This window comes from Piliocolobus tephrosceles, chromosome 18 (genome assembly GCF_002776525.5).
Source record: "Piliocolobus tephrosceles isolate RC106 chromosome 18, ASM277652v3, whole genome shotgun sequence".
NCBI classification, from domain to species: domain Eukaryota; kingdom Metazoa; phylum Chordata; class Mammalia; order Primates; family Cercopithecidae; genus Piliocolobus; species Piliocolobus tephrosceles.
The window spans coordinates 33,454,132-33,475,444 of NC_045451.1; the positions used below are offsets into that span (position 1 = coordinate 33,454,132).

The 21,313-nt window shown below is 46.5% G+C and overlaps 1 protein-coding gene across 6 annotated transcripts in view; it reads right to left on the reverse strand.

Annotated features, from left to right (window-relative positions):
- The window catches only part of CTIF (cap binding complex dependent translation initiation factor), a 336,159-nt gene that overhangs the window by 46,313 nt on the left and 268,533 nt on the right, over window positions 1-21,313 (reverse strand). For all 6 annotated transcript variants that reach the window (XR_002730748.1, XM_023207585.1, XM_023207584.1 and 3 more), the window contains one exon: window positions 396-551. Coding sequence is in view for 5 of the 6 variants with exons in the window: in XM_023207585.1 (XP_023063353.1) it covers window positions 396-551 (156 nt within the window). In the remaining variant the exon portion in view is untranslated. The remainder of the gene's footprint in view (window positions 1-395; window positions 552-21,313) is intronic.

Consider the following 21,313-nt stretch of genomic DNA (forward strand, 5'->3'; position numbering starts at 1 on the left):
ACAGAGTCTCGCTGTGTCGCCCAGGCTGGAGTGCAATGGCGTGATCTCGGCTCACTGCAGCCTCCGCCTCCCAGGTTCAAGCAATTCTCCTGCCTCAGACTCCCGAGTAGCTGGCATTAGAGGCACCCACCACCAAGCCCGGCTAATTTTTGTATTTATAGTAGAGATGGGGTTTCATCGTGTTAGCCAGGATGGTCTCGATCTCCTGACCTCAGGTGATCCACCTGCCTCAGCCTCCCAAAGTGCTGGGATTACAGGTGTGAGCTACTGTGCCTGGCCGGGATGGGTCCCTTTCTAAGTGAGTCCACCCTCATAGCTTTGTCTGGGTATCTGAGACACATTCCAGCCCTGGCACTGTCTGGCTGTGCAGGGGGCACAGGCGGTGGGTCTCTTACCTCCCTGAGGCAGGTATAGATGGGGCACACGAGCACGCGGAAGGGCTCGCCCGTGCTGCTGCGCATGGTGCCGAAGACCTCGCACAGGAAGGTGATGAAGCCCAGCCAGCGCTCCACGTCCTGCTGCTGCAGCTCCTCGCGCACCGTGAAGTCCTTCTGTGGAGGCATGAGAGACTGCGTCAGCCTCCTGGGGCTGGGGAGGGGCCCGGGTGCCACCCTGCTGTGCAGAGCATCTGTTGTCTCGGGGCTGCTCCTGGGCAGCAGGCAAACCCCATGTCTTAAATGAGGATGGGGGTGCATGATTGCACTCTCTGTGGCTAGGACCACCCTGACCTGTGGCCACAACGCCTCTTTTTTCAGGTGTCCCCAGGTTGGGGACACAGTTTCCTTGCCTCTGGGCATTGCCCAGAACTGCAGGTCACCCTCCTTCACTGACAGCAATGCTGATGTGGGAGGATGAGGTAGAACGGGAGGTGACACCCTCCCCAGACTCAGCACTTTTGCACTTAACTCCCTGTGGCTAACCCATCTCCCTTTGCTAACCCCCAAGTCATGCCCTCTGCATGGTAGGCTGGGGGTAACCAGAACACTGCCCACCCACACATCATCAGCAATGGCAACAGAGGGCCATGTGGGCTAGTGCTCCAGCACCGGGCTACACAGCTACAGCCCCTCCCTCAAGGGGCCTAGAGGACAGTAGGAAAATTAGAGATATTCATTCATTCATTCATTCATTCATTCAATCATTCATTCATCCTTTAAAAAAATATTATTGCCCCATTGTGTGCCAGGCTCTGCACTAGAAGCTAAGATAAGACATATTCACTCATCACTGTGATATAAGAGAAGAAGGTATAAAAAGCCAAGGAGCTGGGTTTCATGGGACGGTTGCTAGGGAAGGTTTTGGGGATGGGACCATGAAATACCACAGTCATACCAGTGCTCAACAGAAAGGTTAAAACAGCTAAGGGGTGGAGACCAAGCAGAAGGCCACTGCAAGTGTCCAGGCAGGATGAAATTAAAACCTCAGTGCTCTGACAGCTGAAAGATAAGAATCTGGGGTAGCTTAAATAATATTCAGAAAGATATTTCCCCTACCTCTTGTCTTTGGTTTTGGCCATATGTCTTGCTTTGGCCAACAGAATGAGGCAGCAGTGATGGTGTGCCAATTCTGATGTGAGGCCCTAAATATTTACATTGACTTTCATGTTTCTTCTGTCATCCTAAGAAGACTCTCTTTGGGCTGGCCTGATGGTCCCAGGGAGAAGATGGGCAACATGTGTGACAGGGCCTCGCCTTAGTCTAGCCTAAGTCAGGTGACCCCCAACCAATCTGCACACACATCATCTAAATGTACGTTTACTGCTGTGTGCCACTGAGATTTTTATGGTTGTTTGTTCAGTCTCAATAGCTGACCAATACAGGATGACACAAGAGACATTGTGAAAGGCAACAGTACTTGCTAAGTGGTGGGTTGTAAGGGGTGATGGAAAGGGGAGAGTCCAAGATGACACCAAGATTCTTGGTTTGGGTGACTGTGCCACCACCAAAATAGAACATGTGAAGACAGGTTGTAGAATGTGACTCAGACCATTCCCATAGCCCAGTCCCCCTCACCACTGCTGACTTCAGCCCAGCATCCTTGACACCGGAATCTCAGCATCTCCAGAGGTGGAAGGCCCTCAGAGATGACTTGGTTAACATCTGTCCCTTGTGAGTGATGAAGGTGCCATCTAGAGGTGCCTTGGTTTCCTCAGGTGGCAGGTCAGGGGCTGGCTGAGAAGCCCTGCAGTGCCAGCTCTGGATGAGCCTAGGCCACAGCTTATAATGACCTGAGTCTCATCAGTTACAAAGAAGTATATACTTGTGTGTGTATCTCTAACTATTTTGATGTCTATATTTATATGCAATACAGTAGCAGCAGCAGCTGCTACTGGTGAGCCAGACACTGAGCCAAGGGCATTAACTGTGGTATTTTACATAGTTATCCCGATGGTCCTATAAGGCAGGTCCTATTACTGCCCCATTTTATAGACGGAGAATCTGAGGATAGAGAAGTTGTGTAACTTGCCCGTGACTATGAGCCAATGGCAGGGCTGGGATTCAGACTGACGTCAGCCTGCTCTGGAGACCAAACATTTTTTCTCCTTATGGTGTTTTTTATTTTTCAAAAAATGTTATTGTGTACATTTAAGGTATATAACATGATGCAATGGGATATATGTAGGCAGTAAAAAGGTTACTATAGTGAAGCAAACAACATATCCATCATCTCACAGTTACCCATTTTTGTTTCGTTTTGCTTTTGTGGCAAGGGCAGCTCTTATGGTGTTTTTAAACTGGAAAGTAGTGCATCAGAGCCCACGCTTAGTCACTCTCCAAGTCTGTACTTTCCATGAAGCCATTTGTCCACACTGTCCCTTGGAAGTCCAGCCATGCCTGCAGACCTCATGGGCCTCGTACTGACCCCTCAGGCCTCCTGCCTCCCCATTCCTTTCTCACTGAAGTGTCCACCTGGGTATGACTATAGAGTTCTAGTCATAGAACTCTAACATCCAGGGTGTTAAGGGACCACAAGGGACTCCACGGTCCCCGCAAGTGGTGGGTACCCAGCATCTTTGACAGCTTTGTCTCTTCACCCTAGTCCAGAGCCTAGAGCAGGCAGCCTTCACAGGGGGTCCCAGCTGTTCAGGGTCTTTGTGAATGAATGAATGAATGATGCTGTCTGCCATCCCAGGGCCTGCCAAGGGCTCTGCACTACTGGGCTTGAAGTCATACGTCTTTTGGTGCTTTCATTCTCATGAACCTTTGTTTATCCCAAAATATTCTTATGTGATCTGAGCAAGAGTGGGCATTAGCATTCTCATTTTAAAATGGGAAAAACTGAGGCACAAAGATGTTAAAAGACTTGACTAAGGCCCCACAGTACTAGAACCTGAATGAAAACTTAAGCCCCTTCTCTGCTCTGGGTTAAATGCTCTTGCCCTGGTTGTACATTGGAGTCACCTGGAGGAACTCCGAGGCTGTGGATGCTGGGACTCCACCTCAGAAAGTCTTGTGTAACTGGTCAGGGTGGGGCTGAGACACTGGTAATTTTTGACAGCTCCCAAGCTGATTCTAATGTGCAACCATGGCTGGGAACCACAACTCCAGGCCTTTATCAAATGCTAACTTGGGTGTTAAAATGGTGCCCCTCTATCAACCCCCAGCTTGTCATTTCCTTACATTCCCTAAAAATACCCATGAAGACACACATCAAAGAACCAAGTCCCACAGCAACACTGAGAAGGAAGATAACAGTTCCCCAGCAGACTCCTCCCAGACTCAGGAGGTGACATCATTAACTAAAGTGCTGTCACCAACAAACTCTGGTTTCCCAGGGGACCCAGAAGACCAAAGGCAGGGGTAGCTTGAGGCTTCAACCCCTTCCTCTACCTGTCTCTGGCTGGTAGACAGGATCTGTAAGTACTAGCAAAGCCCTGTGCCTGTGTATTAAGGCAGCTCCCATCTGCACCGCCCTTACTCCAGGCCTCGGAGATTCAGGGCAGTGCAGGGGCAGGAGGAGACTGGGTGGTATGCTGTGTCCTTTAAGGGGTCGTGCTCTCAGGCAAAGCCGTCTGGAGAAGGAAAAACTTGGGGGCAGTGTGTACGAGAAACTGAAGTGTTAAACAATGGATTGCGTCTGATCAAAGAACTAGCACTTGACTTAGTTTCTTCCTGATCATCCATGGCATCAAGACAGCATTCTGTTTTGGGCTAGCAAAGGTTACTAGGAGATTGAATGCCTACTAAATATTGGAAATTGGATTTGAGATGAGCTCATGAAGCCACCCTCCAGCTTTAGGTCTGAGAGGGAGACTCTGCCTCAGCAGACACCAAGCTAGTCCAAGGCTGATGCGCACAGCAAACACAAAAGACCAGACGGGGTGACCTCATTCAGGACTGAGGGAGGCGCAGAGCAATATGGCATCTACACAAAAATCCTGACTGGCAGAATAAAGGAGCGGTATCGTGAAAACTTAATGGAAGTGTGTAACTCTGAACATGTTAATGACAATCAACCAGATATAAATAAAATGAAAAACTCAAGTGCAAAACATGTTGGCTTGTATGTAAGGAGAATGACAATATAGATTCTAGGATGTGTGAAAAGGCATTTGAAGGAAGGGATTGTGATTAGCAAAGCAACTCTCAGGCTGAAGTGAAGCGTGAGACAGGAACTGGGATTAGGAGAGAGCCAATGGAGACTAGAAATCCAACAGCAAAATCAAAATGAATTGGAGGCAGTAAAGGATAGAATGGATAATGCAGAAAAAGTAATGCAGAAGATAAACTTGGAAACCACCTAGAGAGCAGAATAGATAAATAGACCAGAAACCTGAATACAAAGATAAATAGACTAGAAACAAAATGAAAAACGATAGAGAAGATAGAGAGTGGACATCTAATCTGTGAATTAGAGAAGTTTTCAAAAAGGAAACCAGAATACACAGAACAAAGAGAGCAGAGAAATACACTTTCTCATTGAAAATTAATAATAATAAAATTGTATTGACTCTTTAGGCGAAAAGTGTGCACAGTGTTTCTGAAGTCCCTTGCCCTGCCCCAGTTTTACTTAGCGGAAGAATTTTCTTTCCTTTTCTTTTTTCTTGTTGTTGTTGTTTTCTTTTTCTTTTTTGAGACAGGGTCTCGCTTTGTTGCCCAGGCTGCAGAACAGTGGCATGATTAAGGCTCACTGCAGCCTCGACCTCTTAGGCTTAAGTGATCCTTCCACAGCTAATTTGAAGTTTTTTTTGTAGAGACAAGGTCTCACTATGTTGCCCCCGCTGAATTTTCTTTTTTAGTTTCACAGAAAAAGAAAAATTTAAAAACAACTATGAAGGAACAAAAGTCACAGTCTTCTTACAAAGGAACAAAAATCTGGTTGGCCTTAGACTTCTTTATTTGAGGTTAGAAATTCAGAGACATGAAGGCAATGTCTTCGTGAGTTTGAAGGGAAAAGAACAAACCTGCCTATGAGTGAAAGCAAGAGAAAGATCTTACATAAGTAAGTTCTAAAACAAATCACGCCTACATGCTTATCTTAAAAAATTCAGTGCTGCAGTTGCTATGAAAAACAGTATGGCCAGCTGGGCGTGGTGGCTCACACCTATAATCCCAGCACTTTGGGAGGCCGAGGCAGGTGGATCACTTGAGGTCAGGAGTTCGAGACCAGCCTGAGCAACATGGTGAAACCCTGTCTCTACTAAAAACACAAAAAATTAGCTGAGTGTGGTGGCGAGCACCTGTAATCCCAGCTACTCGGGAGGTTGAGGGAGGAGAACTGCTTGATCCCAGGAGGTGGAGGTTGCAGTGAGCTTAGATTATGCCACTGCACCCGAGCCTGGGGGACAGAGTGAGACTCCATCTCAAAAATCAAAATAGTATGGCGATTCTTCAAAAAATTAAAAATAGAATTACTATATGATCCAGCAATTCCACTTCTGGGTATATATCCAAAGGAATTGAAAGCAGGATTTCAAAGAGATGTCAGTATGTAGCATTACATACAGAGGTGGGAGCAACCCAGGCATCCACCCACAGACGAATGGATCAACAACACGTGATATATACATACAGTGGAATATTATTCAGCCTTAAAAACAGAAAGAAATTCTGACATGTGCTGCAACATGAATGAACCCTCAGCACATTATGCAAAGTGAAATAAGCCAGTCAAAAAAGACAATACTGCATGATTTCACTTACACAGGTATCTAAAGTAACCAAACCCATACATAGAAACGACAGTAGAATGGTGGTTGCAAAGGGCTGGGGAGAGGGGGACATGGGGGTTAACAGGTAGGGAGTTTCAGTTTTGCAAGACGAAAAAGTTTTGGAGACTGGTTGCACAAGAATGTGACTATACACTGTTGAACCGTACACTTAGAAATGATTGAAATAGTACATTTTATGTTATTTTTAAACTACAATTAAAAATAATAAAAAATAAAAAAAACTTTCCGAATGCGTGTTATGGTCAACAAAATTTATGATTTAACTCTGAGGAAATCACGGTATAGAAGAAACAGAAGGGAAAACTGCAACTACAACCAGGTAGACTTACGAAGCTAAGTTAAAATAAGTCATTATAATTTTGGTTATACAATGGAATCAAAAGCCAGAAATAATCCTTGGAAGGGAAGATATTTAATTTTAAAATGTAATTTAAATAAGAATTTCATAGTAGTAGTGACTTAATAATCCAAGATTAAATTATTACTAGAGATTAGTAAATACTGGCGGGAAGGAGATAGAAATCTGTGCAGCACATAACATTTCCTAATTCAGGTCATAAGGATTCACAGGTTATTGCGTCTTCCTTAAGTTTGGGAATCAGAGAAAAAAAATGAAAGTATGCCTTTAAAATGCTAAAAGTAAACACTAGTAACCACTAGCAGAACTGAAAACAGAATATAAAAAATAAATGGATGGGTAAAAATAAGAGTGAGCAAATGAAAATAAGGTAGTAGTTAAAGGGAAGTATATTTAAGATAACAATTATTAAATAAAATTATAAGGTTTTATATATAGATAAAAATACAAACCATAATAAAGAGATAACACAAAATGTTATAGACTTTATAGTATAGATTTGAATATACCTGAAGCTATTGAAACATAAGAATAAGAAAAAAAAAAAAAAGAAACATGGGAAAAAAATCAGAAAGGAGGAATTGTATCAGGAAATAAAACCACTAACATTCTATGGCCAATTAAATGAATAAAAAACAAACGACTTAGGTGATTTAAATAATATAGTTACTAAGATTAAACTGAAACAAGCCTCACAGTAAGCTGTGATCTCAGTATAAATTTCAAAACATTGAAATTGTACAGGTTACATACTGGGACTATGAATTAACAACAACCATTAAAAAATAGCCAATTGCTTGAATAATTAAAAGGTATTCTTCTAAAGAAAAATGAAATAAAGACATAATCAAATATACAATACTTGTATTAGATTATCTAGGAAATAACTATAAAAACTTGTGGAATGTGGTCAAAACTATAATGAAAGGTCAATTTGTAGTCTTCACTATTTTGGATAATGGAAGAAAATATATCATCTAAACCAATGTGATCCAATATGGTAGCCATTATCCACATGTGACAATATATTGAGTGCTTGAAGTGTGGCTATCGCGGCTGATATGGGCTGTAAGTATAAAACAGATATTACTTTTCAAAGGCTTAGTATAAAAACAAGAATGTAAAATGTCTCATATTTTAAAAATATTAACTACCTGTGAAATTTTGAATATACTGGGTTAAGTAACACATATTATTAAATTTAAAATTACATTGTAGATCACATTATACTTCTACCAGACAATGTTGATCTAACAATTAACCAAAACAATTAGAAAACCAATAATAGCTAAGGAAATATAAGGACATAATACAGATAAAACCTCCAAATTAATTACTTAGGAAACAGAGAAAGGAAATCACATATAAAATCAAGAAAGAAGGAACAGAAATAAAACTAGATATGAAAACAGATATGCGGTAGATAAAAAGTATAATAAAAATTATTTATAACTATGTTGATAATTTTGAAAAAATGATGAAATAGGTGATTCTCAAAAAAAAATCATTTGCTAAAAAAGAAATAAGCCAGAATGAACTAAAAAATCATAAACTAAAATGAAAGTTATGAAAGAATTACCTTTATAAGGAAATCTCTAAACTGACGATTTTTACAGATAAGTTCATTCAAACTTTCAAAAAATTAGGTAACTGCTTTCCTTTGCAAACTGACTCAGAACATAGAAAAGGAGAAGCTTTCCAATCAGTTCCCTATAAACAAAATCTAATGATAGTAAGTTACAAATAAGGAAGTCTACAAGTGAATTTTGCTAATGTGAATAGATATAAAAGTCCCAGCTGAAATACTAACAAACAGATCCATTATAACCAAGTAGATTTTTATCCTAGGAAGGCACGGATGACTTAGGATCAGGAAATCTATAAATGTAATGTGTTACTTCAATAGCTTGATTAAAAAACAGTAGCAACACCTATGACCCTTAGAAGGGAAGAGATAACATGATTTGATTATATATACGGAAAATCTGAGAGAAGCAATTAATAAAGATTATCATTAACAAGAGAGTTTAGTGACTAATTAATAAGAATATTTAGATACAAAATTAATACACAAAATCAACAGCTTTCTTTTATGACAGAATTAACTAGTGAGATTTTAATGTACAAAGCTCATTTAATAAAGCAATAAAATACTTAAGTGACATTAAGAAATATGCAAGAATTCTATCAAGAAAATTGCCAAAGAAAACTGAAAGATTTAAGAGAATGTCTTCGACAAGTGAAGAAACATATACAATTCCTCACTGAGAAGACAGCATTGTGAAGATGGTAATTCTCTTTGAAATAATTCACAGGTTTAATATCAATCTGTACTCCATATCCCAATGTGAACTTTTTTTGGGAGAAAGGGAAATGAAGACTTGAAAAATAATCCTAAAAGTAATTTGAAAGAACAGCAAGGGAAATAACTAAAAACAAAACAACATTGGAAAGAATTACATTGCTCTTAACTTATCCTTAATAGAGCTTTATTCATTAAGAGGCTGTAGAGCTGACATCCGAATGGAGCGCTAGATCAGATAGCCTAGAAATAAACTTGGCATCCACAAAGGTTTATCACATGATCCCTCGAGGACCACAAATCAGTGGCATAGGAAGCATTATTCACTCAAGCAACAGTGCAGGGACAGCTGTCTAAGTATCAGGAGGAAAATAATTTAGAGTCTTACTTCACACTGGGCTCTAAAATAAATTCCAGATGGAATGAAGAGGCAAATGTTAAAAAAAAAAGGACCAAAAATTTGAAGAAAATGAAAGAGTATTTCCCACATTTCTGGAAGGAGAGGGGCTTTCTTCACTAAGACAATAGAAGAATGCTTCAAAATATTAAAAGACAATTGATATTGTCTGAGGAAAATACATGCAATAAATGTGACAAAGGGCAATGGTCTTAATATATAAATAGTGTGTTCCAATTTGTAATAAAAGTACAAAATCCCTCATGAACAAATGGGGAAAGGGCATTAAGAGATAAATTCTACGTCAAAATGTAAATTGCTAATACATATATGAAAAAAACTTAATTCAGTATCAGTAGTAATTGAATGAATGAATAAAAACACCTTCCCATCTATAGTAGGACAACTTAAAATGGTAATTGTCAATGCTGGTAAGGATGCAGTGAGACAGGCACTTACATATGGGCAGTGTACATTGGTACAACTGTTCTGAAAACCCTTAAAATAAGTCTTAAGAGTTCTTATCATTTGATCTGGTAGTTGTATTTCTGGTAATTCTCATAAGGAAACAATTTAAAATATTAGAAAAAATAAGCTTAATGCACATAAAAATCTAACAACCTAAGCACCCAGCAATAGGGGAATGATTAAGTGAACGATGATTCATGCATCCATTAAAAATTATGTTTATGTGGCCAGGTGCAGTAGCTCACGTCTGTAATCCCAGCACTTTGGGAGGCTGAGGTGGGCAGATCATCTGAGGCCAGGAGCTCATGACCAACCCGGCCAACACGGTGAAACCCCATCTCTACCAAAAATACAAAAAAATTAGCTGGGCATAGCGGCACATACCTATAATCCCAGCTACTCAGGAGGCTGAGGTGGGAGAATCACTTGAACCTGGAGGAGGAAGTTGCAGTGAGCCGAGATCACGCCACTGCACTCCAGCCTGGGCCACAGAGCAAGACTCTGTCTCAAAAAAAAAAAAAAAAAAAAAAAAAAAAAGAGTTTATGAAAAGTTTATAATAGCATAGGAAAAATGGTTACATAATATTAAATGAAAAAAGCAAAACTGAAATTGCATTTACCATATAATCTCATCCATGAATACAGTTTTTTTAAAAAAGAAAGAGGAGACAGAAATAGTGTTTCACAGGAGTTGTCTCTCAATAGTGGAATTATGGATGACCTTTATTCTTTACATTTGATTACTTTCTGAATCTCTCTGATTTTCTGTGAATGTTTTTCTTTATAACCAGAAAAACGGCTATTTTAAAAGAAACCGACAGGTTGTGACCCTTTTCCTTGATTTTTTGCATTAGGACAGCGGAATTCTTCTGGTGATCTGCCAGTCAGCAGTGATTCTCACGAGAAGGGTGGGGAACTGGGGCGTGAACATGCCCCGCCCAGAGGCCACCAAAACCCAGCCTGTGTGTCTCCTCTTGACACATGTTATAGGTTGCCAGCTTTTCCTCTGGAACAAGGAGCCCTTTCTGCCAACTGAAACGAGCCATTCCTCTTGCTCTGCCCCTAACCTCAGCCTCTTGTATCCAAAAGCAGCAAGGGGCCTCAGATTGGTGGCAGCCATTTCAAAGCCTGGTATTTGGCTCTAGATTCTCATCTGACTGGCAGGCTACCTCCCAGCAACCCCTAGTGTCTTTCCCCAAACTTTAAGGCTACCATTTAAGCCCCGTTTCCTGCCTAAAACTATTTATTGACGTACTGCTATTTCCTGCACCGGCCACATCAATAAGCCCTGAAAGCCATTCAGTGTCTCAGGTTTCTCAAGGCATTCTGGGAAATTCTTCCCACTTGGGATAACCACATGAGCTCTGGCATGGTGGAGTGCAGTGGCCAAGCCAAAAACAGCTGTATGCAGGCAAAGGGGAAAAAACACCCCCACCCCACCCAGGGGCGCAAACCACCACAGGGAGATGCTACTGGAGGGTGGGGTTGGGGGTGGTCAAGGCACAAGGACCATGGTGCAAATATTTTTACATTTCCTGAGGGGGACGGGCAGCCCCTACCAATCCCTGCAAACTCACCCTCATTTCGGGCTCCCTCTTGGAAAATGAATGGCCCAGGGAAATTTGCCCATCCAAATACTGTGTCCCCAGTGACCCTGGTTTGTTTCTGTCCAGAGAGGTGGCTGCTGTTGCCATCTCTCCAGTGGGGAGGAGAGAGTGCACTTTTATTTACTGCTAGCAGGAAGTTTCTTTTCCTTGAGAAGCTGGATACCATGTGGGAAGGACAGACCATGGGGAGCTGTGGGAGCTCGGCAGCCGGGAGTTAATCCCAGGCATTCTTCTCCTGGGCGATTGGTTGAAGGGCTTAAAAAACATGTTTGACTGAATTCTGTATATTGAAAAGAGGAAACTAATTTTCAAATAAAAGGTGCTTTGTTTTTTATTTGGCCCCAACTTTCCTTCTTTCATGTTCCTGCTTCTACGTTCCCTCTTTAGGGAGGCCTCCCTGGCTGTTCCCTCCACGACAGCCCCCGGGACTCCTCATTCCGACTCTGCTATGCTTCCTTCCCAGCCCTGAACACCTCCACTAGGTCCGATGTGTGTTGACGACCTGAATTTTTGCTAGAAGCGTTTCCTGAAGGCAGGAATCCTGTTTTCTAAGCCATAGTCATGTCCCCTGGAATGGGACTTGGCTTGTTGTAGGTGTTCAATGAACACGTGTGGACCGCATACATAAATATCCCACGGTACGCGGTCAGACAGCTCTTCTCTAAGAGGACAACCTGTCCAAAGGGCAGGGGGCTGTTACTCTAAGACATAAGAGAACAGAGTCACCATGTATGCCCGACTCATCTTTTCTTTCATTTGTAGCTGACAGTTCACTCCCAATATTTTCTTCCCACGTTCTCTGGGCCAGTCCCGGTCCCTGCTCCAAGGCCGCCGTCTCATGACATTTGTTTCACTTTTGTGGGTTAACATTTTTGCCACACAGTGGCAAGTTTCTTGGCTTATTGGATTTTTTCCCCCTTCCTAGGGTTGCTTCAAGTAAGGCCATGACATTCCACAGAGCCACCCTTTGGTGGTGTGGTGGGGTCACGGGTGATGTCAGTGTAGCTCCGCCCCAGCCCTGAGTCTCCCCTCTGTCAGACTATCCCTTCAGGGCTTTGCTGAGGCTAGTTGCAATCCCTCCGGCAGGCTTTCCTCCTTGGTTCCCCCAACCAGTGAAGGCCCCTCACTCCTCTGTCCCCATCACAGAGCCCAGGGCCTGTGGCCCGGCCCCCATGGGTAGACCTGGCCTTCGGTAGCTCCTGGAAGGCTCCCTCCTCATCCCAGTCATCACCATGTGGGAGGAGCCCGGGACAGGAACCTCCAGCTCAGAGGGACAGTGCAGTCCTTCCTTGGCACCTGTTCCTATCAACAGTGAGGCAGAGGGCTGGGGATTGCCAAGCCTAGGGCCGGCCTGCAGCGTGGAACTCAGAGACACTGCGACATATCAGGTTACTCCCGGCCTGAGAGAAGACCCTGAATATTCCCTTCCGTCCTTCCCTGGGACTTCGGGGCTGCATGAAACCTCAGAATCCTTACAGAAAAGGATTTAGCAATGTTAAGCCACCTCGAGTTGGTTCCTATGACTTGGGACAAAAAGAACTCATCAATATAATAGGCTTCTCCTAGGTGACAAAATAATGGATTCCCAGGCCCTGGGGGAGGAGGCGGGGAGGAGGACGGGACTGGGGCCTGGATGCTGGGGACTGGGAGGTGAGGGACGGAGTCAGAGAAGGGGGCACTGAGGCTGGGTGGGCAGTGCTTCTAGCAGAGCTGGAGTCAGGATAGGAGGAGAAGCAGGGAAGGGGTGATCTGGTTATGACCTGGGTCCTGAGTGGCAGCCCCTGGGCCCTGCCTCTCACACACCCACTCAGGGCAGCATCGTGGAAGGTCTTGGCATCAGTCTGATTGGGTCAGGCAGACCTCCTTGGCTTAAATGAGTAACACGTGCATCGTATCTGGTACAAAGTAGGTGTTGAACAAGTGGAAGAGAGACCTCCTGGTAGTTGTATCCTGAGTCACTCCATCCGCCAAAGCCTGCCCCAGACCTGGCCGCCCCCGACCCCTGGCAGTCTGCACGTGCAGCCCAGCCAAGGGGCACGTCCGCTGGGCTGTACTCACAGCTGGCCATCATGCCACGTCCTGGCCACAGCTGCCAGTCTTGGCTCAGTCCTGCTGAGCCCTGAGGCCTGGCCCTCCAGCCACACCTAGACTCTGGAACAGTCAGAATCTGACCTGCATGTCACTCTGCACTCTGACAACAGTCTGTGGGTGGCCGCACATCTTGTCTGGAGGGAGACGGGGACCATGTGGGCACTGGGCTGCAGCCTCCGCCCTGGGACAAATTTGCTTGCTTTGAGTTCTGATGCCAGCTGGGCCCTGAACTACTCCCTGGGTTTGGGCGGGTCCCTTTTTAGGTGGACTTGAACCTTTCCCCAAGTATTCCTAACCTCCCTGGCCAACGACCCAGACACCCACCACCCAATGCCCAGGTCCTGGCCACTCCACTGCTTCGCTCTGCTCTGCCCCTAGACACTGAGGATTCTTGAATGCCAGTGACAGAAACCATCTCAGACTAGCTCAAGAGGCACACGGTCCTGGGCTGTTTTACATGGGAGGTGGGCCCTAGGACACAGCCTGTCCCCAGGGCTCAAACAGTGTCCCCAGGGCAGGTCCTCCCTTCTCTCCCCTCTCTCCCTTGTCTGGGCTTTGACTTGCATGTTGACTGCTTTTTCTGCTGCCACAAACAGGGTCTCCCTTTGCCACGGCTAAGATGGCGATCAGCAGCACCTGGTCTCTCTCATAATGGTTCCTGCGCCAAAAGGAAGACAGAGCCCCCCCTTCCCAAATGTCAAACCCTTGTCTCAGGGAAGGATTCTGACTGGCCCTGCTCATCACATGACCATCTCTCAGCCCAATCACTGTGGCTGTGGTGATGAGGTTCCCTGATTGGACAGAACCAGGTCATGTGGCCATTCTGCAGCTGGGGTAGGTGGGATTCCTGACAGATCCCTGGACCACACGCAGAAATAACAGCTGCCCCCTGCAATCACAGGCCTTACCTAGGACCATCGGGTGGCTGTCACAGGTGCCTGACACTCTCCTGAGCATCATGTCAAATTGCCGATGTGCTGGTGATTGCTGCCCTTTCTGTCCCACCCAAAAGAATGAAGAGAGAGTGGTATGACGGGGATGATCTTAATTCTGCTCTAATCAATGGACATGAAAATCAAGCCCCAAATGCCGATCCTTTAACTATTATTAATAAAAAATTACTAGACACATTCTCTGTGACTGATGGTTCATGACACTGTGGCTGGAAATGCTTTCTCCCCAGCAGTTGGCTCTAGACAAAGGGCACACGCTGTGGCTGGGAACAGCCATCAGCCACTTCCAGCTAAATCTAGATCACTTTGGAGACATTTCCAAGTTTCCCAGGCTGTGAGCACCCAGCATATTTCTATTGGCAAAATCAGGTCAGGTAGGCTCAGCTCTGCTGATCTGTAGGAGGGGACAGGGAGGCGGGGGGATGGCGCTGGGTTGCAGCAGAGAGAAGCTGAGAAGTCAGGCTGATCCAGCGGGAATTCTGTCTCACACTTATGCAGGCGCGAAGTCTTATTCTCAGGCAAAGGAGCCAGCACCTGCTGTGGCTGTGGCCTTGAAAAGCCCTCAGAAGAGGCTGGAAGTTTTCCTTTCAGCCTGAACAGAAAGAGAAGGCTGGATTGTCTGACAGATGAAGAATACCAGTGGGACAAGCAGGAATTCCTCAAAGCAAGGTGTCACTGGACTCAGCCTCAGGGAGGACATTAGTACCACTTGTCAGGTCAAGGGGCATGAGGGGGCTGAAGTTCCCAGGCTCGAGGGCAGCCCTCAGTGATTACACACTTAGTAGCTGGTGCCCGTGCTGGCACCCTGATCTCCTCTGCCGCCTGCCTAATCTTCATGTCACCGTCTCACCATACCTCTACATAGCACTCTGCCTTTCTAGGCACTTCCCGCAGCTTTCCTGGCTCTGCCTCAAACAGCAACTCACTGGAGGACGAGGCTCCTTGATCTGCCTACCTTCTGAGGTTGACAGAGCTGGAACCCAGGTCTCTGATTCTGGGCCTGGTGCTCTTTGGACCCCCCCAGGGCATCATGTTTGAAAAGGTCATCATGCAGACATGACAGCTGCCCACCCCTGCCTTATACTTCCCTCCAGGTCCTCAGAGGAGAGGGCTGAGTTGTTGTCTCTGCAGAATTCGGATTCTCCCTGCCTGGCTGCCATCCTGCCCAGGAGAGAAGCCGAGGGCTTGGAGACAGGTGTTTGCCAGGCCTAGGCCTGGGCACAGGAGGTAGGTCTTATCCATGACGTGAAGCTCTCCGTGGAAACAGAGGGGGGCTGTGCTCACTGCAGCCTCAGCCTGAGGAGCAGGCCAACCGCAAATAAAAAGACAGCAAGGTTAGCCAACTGCTGTGACTCTGTGTCCCCATCTATAACATGGAAAGTCACCATGTGACTGTCAGGCCAGTCACCGTGCCTCTGCGTCCTTATCTGTGAAACGAAAGAGACCTTTGACCTGCACCCAGGTGACAGAGTGACGCAAACAGGTGTAATAACCCTTCCTAATCAGCAAAAGGTTATTGTGTCTATATTCTGCTATGTGAGAAACTGAAGCATAAGGTGGATGAATGTTGTATCTGAGGTTTCCTGTGGGGGGAACTGGGAGCTGGGGCCAGAATTCAGCTTATCCAGTTCTTTGGAGATTCCTAGAGTCTTCTCCAAGGTTTCTGCCTGGTCCAAGTTCTACAAAGGTTGGGTCCCCAACCCCAGGCAGAAATGGTATCTGGGATCCCTCTGCTCTGGAAGCAGTTGGAAGCTGAAGAAATGACGTTTGAAACCCTACTTTCAATGAGTGGCCCAATTACTTCTGAAATTGTCCGGAAGACTGGCTTTTAAAATAGATGAATACACAGGCGTTACTAAACTATTTATAGAATTTGAGAAAACCCCTTGAAATGCTCACAAAAAGATTTGACCTATAATGGGGATTCCAGAATGACTCGGCCTGAAGCTCACATCCACCCACAACTTTGAACTTTGCCACAGATGGTCTTTAAAAGTCATGTTAACATTTATGTGGCATTATCCCTGAAGGAAGTTGCAATGGGAGTGCACACGTCCTTTATCATGCCGTATCCCAAAATGTCTACTGGACAACAGTGGAGGAACAGCTGGGGAGGGGGGAGCCAGGATAGAGGAGGACACAAAGTCCAGGGAGCTTGAGGGAGACCAACATTTGCGTCTGTGAAATGGCGATCCTGGCCTGTGCCTGCCTCTGGAGACCATATGGGGATATAGACCTGGAAGTGACTGTTGTGCCTGTCATTTCTGCAGACATGGATGGCAGCTGTTTGCACCAGGCTCTGTCTGAATGGGCCCCTCTCTCACAGTGTACCATTCCATGTGGTTCTGCCCCACTGGACTCAGTGAGGTCCGTTCTGAGCAGTGCCGGGGATAGGGGTAGCCCTGAAGGAAGTGCTCAGGCCTTCTCCATGCGTTCTGAGATCTGGTCTGAAGACTAGATGGGCTCCTTGTGTTGTTCCTAAGGAGGCTTGGGCCACCTGTGGGGATGGATGAAGGGCAGTTGAGTGGGCAGACTCAAAGCTCCTGGATCCCAGGCAGAGGCCCTCTGCCAGGTCTGTTTCATGTGGTTGAGGACACGCCTGAGATTGGGTTTGGAAAAACAACTCTTCTGCTAAAAATACATGAAAATCACTAGTGTGTCAAGATATGCACAATGGGCTTGAATGCCAGACAGGCCTAGGTGAGGTGCTCTGACCCGACTCCCACCCAGTCCTTGGACCTGGGCAAGCCCCAGGCCTTCTATTGTCTCACGTTCCCCACCCAGAAAAGGGAAACAGGGCTAATCACCATGACGATGAAAATGCCTGGCCAGGGGAGCACCTCCACAAATGCCTGCTCCTCCTGCTTCCTTGGTCTTCCCAAGGATATGTGTGTGGGGGGTTGTCCATACCAGGTGTGATGGGGTAGCCTGGCTGACCTCCCACTCCTTGGCCAGTGTATGGTGGGTGTTGGAGCCAGCAAGAGGGAAGGTGTCTCTGTAGACAGGAGGGAGAACAGTAGGTGGCTACTGACATCAAGGGACTGAGGGTGGGGGAAGTGATGGGTTGGCCGGAAATGGGGGCTGATGTTCCGGCTCGTTCTAGTTTTGCAGGCATGTTTTATTTCCTTGGCTAGACTGTAAGCCTCTTGGGTATCTTACTCCTCTTTTCCTCTCTCGAGTATCTGGCAGATAATACAGCCGGGTATAAAACAGCAGTTTGGGGACTCACGTTGACTTGAGGTGTGAATGGAGGCCATCAAGATATTTCTGATGATGGGGATGCTGACTGTGAAATGCTGGTAGAGTGGGGAAGAAAAATCCATCCTGTCACCATGTATACCGAGGTGACCCACCTTCACCCCATGGTGCTTCTCTAACCAGAGCTGGGGACCCTCTTACTCCGGCTGCTGAAAAGCTGGTGCACATGCACCTCCTTCAAGTCTCAGTCTACTTGTCTTCTCCTCCCAGAGGCCCCCTGCCTTCTCTAAGTAGGCCCTCCACTCTTGTGACGCCCCTCACTGTGTTGTGTTTGCTCTTCTGTGTGGCCCCATCATAACTGGAAATGACACACCTGTAAGCTTATGTGTTCAGTGATTGCCTCTCCCACTCGGATTGCAAGTTCTGCAAGGGCAGAGAAACTGCTTTATTCAGCAATGTACCTGCTGCGTCTAGGCCACCGGAGGCCCTCAGTGTGTATCTGTTAACTGAATAAATGGATGGGGGGCTCCGAGGCAGCGGCAACCCCAGGGAGGAAATAATTTTGGGGCACACAGAGAGGTGGGCTTCTGGCCCCTATACTAATGGGGAAGTCCCTGGCTAGATCTGAGCTTGGCCAGAGAAGGCATGAAAATGAAATTACTCTGGCTTTGGGCTATTATAGAAGTTCCCCAGGAGAAAGAGTGGCTTCTAGGATGGGAAGTTCATTCTGTCTTTATTCAGGTGTCCACACATTATGTTAACAAATACCTCCCATGCCAGTGTCCCCAGATTAAAATACAAGAAAGGACTGATTCTTCACCAACATGGGATCCAACAGGACCCAAGAGAGAAGAGCACAGAGATCCCAATGTTCTAGTGGAAGACCAGAAATCCATCATCTGGGGGCTTTTTGACCCTGGGCAAGTTATTTACCCCACTGGGCCTCAGTTTGGTCATCCACAAAATAGGGCTGATCCTACTTGTCCCATCAAGCCCATAAGTTGTTGTGAAGATTGAACAAGGCAAGAGATATACAATCCCCTCATGAACTGAGAGTGTTCTACAAAACTGCATGGTTTGTCTTTGTGGCCAGAGACCACACCTTGCTTATCGTCCCCTTAAAATCTGGCTTGGTCCTGGCCTTGAAGAGCTCAGTAAGACTTTCTGAACTGCTGGCTGGCACCATTCACCTTCTCCACTCACAGCCCTGCTGACCCAGCCACCTCCTGTCAAGTCATGCGCTGGCGGCAATGAGAGGAGGCTCCATCTGCCTCAAGATTAGAGCAGCCTTGCCTCATTCTTTGCACTACTGACATTTTCGGCCGGCTCATTGGTTCTTGGGGGGTGCTGTCCTGTACACCGTAGGCCTCTACCCACTCAATGCCACTAGAAGCCCTTACCCTCATCTCCAGTTGTGAAAGCTCCAAATAGAATATCTCCAGACATTGCCAAGTGTCTGCTGGAGACAAAATCACTCCTGGTTGAGAACCACTGCTGAGAGTGACAATGGTGCCCACTGCTCCTACCCATGGGACAGTTTCTCAGGACACAGCAAGGTCCAGAGGCACTTGAGAAATACTGGGAAGTACATTAAGAGAGGGAGCTATAATGTAAGGCCGGTGGGTGGGGGTGGACCCCGAAACTGCCTTTAGAAACCTGTAGGCTGCACAGGACACACACCGGTGTGCCACACAGCTACTTCACGGGACTCGGAACTCAGCGCTGTGCTAACTTAACACACACTCAGTAGCGAGTGCAGACAACCTGTCCCTGCATTGGACCCACAGACTGCAAGCACTTTCCCACTTGTAGAGAACAGATAGGGAAGCATGGTTTTCAAAAAAGCATGAGCCCTTATGTGTGATGAACCCCAAACCCAAGAGGGTTAAATAAAGCCTGGGCTCTGGAACTGACAGCTCTGGGCTTCAGTTGTGATGGCAGCACCATAAGCAAATTCTCTCCCAGGAGTCTCACCGTATCTTTAAATGTGAGCGGCTTAGCATGCTTAACACTACTTATTTGAGGGTTCCTTGGACAACAGATAATTCAACTGCGTTTACCAGATGACGTTAACAAATACCTCCCACGCCAGTGTCCCCAGATAAAAATCACATCAGCTCCCTCACAGGTCTGCAGAAGGAAAGGACAGGAAACTAAACTATCAATCCTGTCTGGCACCTCCTCACCGCCTGCTTGCCCCGGTGGCGCTGGCTCTGCCGCAGGCAGAGGAAGTGCTACCCAGGTGATAAGAGACACTCTGACTGTGGTCAGAGGAGCAGAGAGGCCTGGCAGAGTCTCTCTCCAACTGCTACTGGCTTTGCCCACCACTGAGGGCTCTGCTTCCTGGGCAAACATCCAAGGAGAGTGAGGAGTACCAGGAGAGCTTGGGCAAGTCACTTGGCCTTGCTGAGCTGCATCTGGAGAACGGGTTAGTAAGATGCTCCCTGTTACCTCACACAGGTACTGTGAGATCTAACTGCCTGATTCCTGTTTTACAGGGGAAAAACCCAGGGAGGCCTAAAAGTGCAGGCCTCATTGGATGAATCTGAGGAACGTGTGGAAGGGCCCTTTCTGCCTCAGAGCATCCCCCCACCCTAGAACACCACAGTGCCTGAGGTCAGCCCATTAACACCACACCATCAGGATAAGGCTCTGTCTCCCCAGCAAATCCCCAGTCAACTCACAAGGTAAAATATCAACTACAATTCATGCCAGCACAGTTCAAGGGATCAGAACTCAGAAACTTGGCCCCCCTTTTTTTTTCCTTGAGACGGAGTCTTGCTCTGTCACCCAGGCTGGAGTACAGTGGTGTGATCTTGGCTCATTGCAACCTCCGCCCACTGGGTTCAAGCAATTCTCGTGCCTCAGCCTCCCAAATAGCTGGCATTACAGGCATGCACCACTGCCCCCAGCTAATTTTTATATTTTTAGTAGAGGCAGGGTTTCACCATGTTGGCCAGGCTGGTCTTGAACTCCTGGCCCACCTCGGCCTCCCAAAGTGTTGGGATCATGGGCGTGAGCCATCGCGCCCAGCCAGAAAGTTGCCCTTTTATGAGAAAAACAGGACTGAGACAAGTTGGATTTGAAGGGAAGAAAATTAGGGATAGTTTAGATATTCCTTATAGGGTAATGCTCTGGGAAATCATCTACCGGGTGGCTGATCACAGGAGGCCTTGGAGTCCACAGGGGACCCTGAGAAGTACACTGGAGACCTGGGCAGAGGGAGGCCACTGCTGCAGATGGCTGACATGGCTTTTTGCTCTGGGCTGGGCACCTCTGATTCCAGCTGTCAGAAAAAAGACCTGAGCTCTATAAAGGATGGTCTTAAGGAAACTGTAGGTCACTAAGCAGTGTGGATGGGGGAAACAATTCCTGTCACAAAAGTCCCTCGGATCAGCTACCCGAGCGATTTCAGTAGGAGCGCACTTACAAATACTCCAGAAGCTATGAGCATGTAAAAGAGGCAAGAGTGCTCTAAGTCCTTCCCCCCGGGCAGCTGTGGGCTGGCTTTGCCTGTTCTAAGTCCTTCTGCCCTTGGGTGGCTATGGGGTTGAGTGCAGGGGCAGGTGTCACGGGATGGCAGAGGTTCAGATGGCCACTTCTTTGTCATCATGTCCATGTTGATAAGCTGCTTTCTGTTCTCACCATCTCCAGCTTGCTCCCTCTGTCTGCACACAGGCCCTCACTGATCCATAAACATGCAGAATGATGGACATGTTAGCCAACTTCAAAACTGGGCATTCAGGCCAGGCGAGGTGGTCACGCCT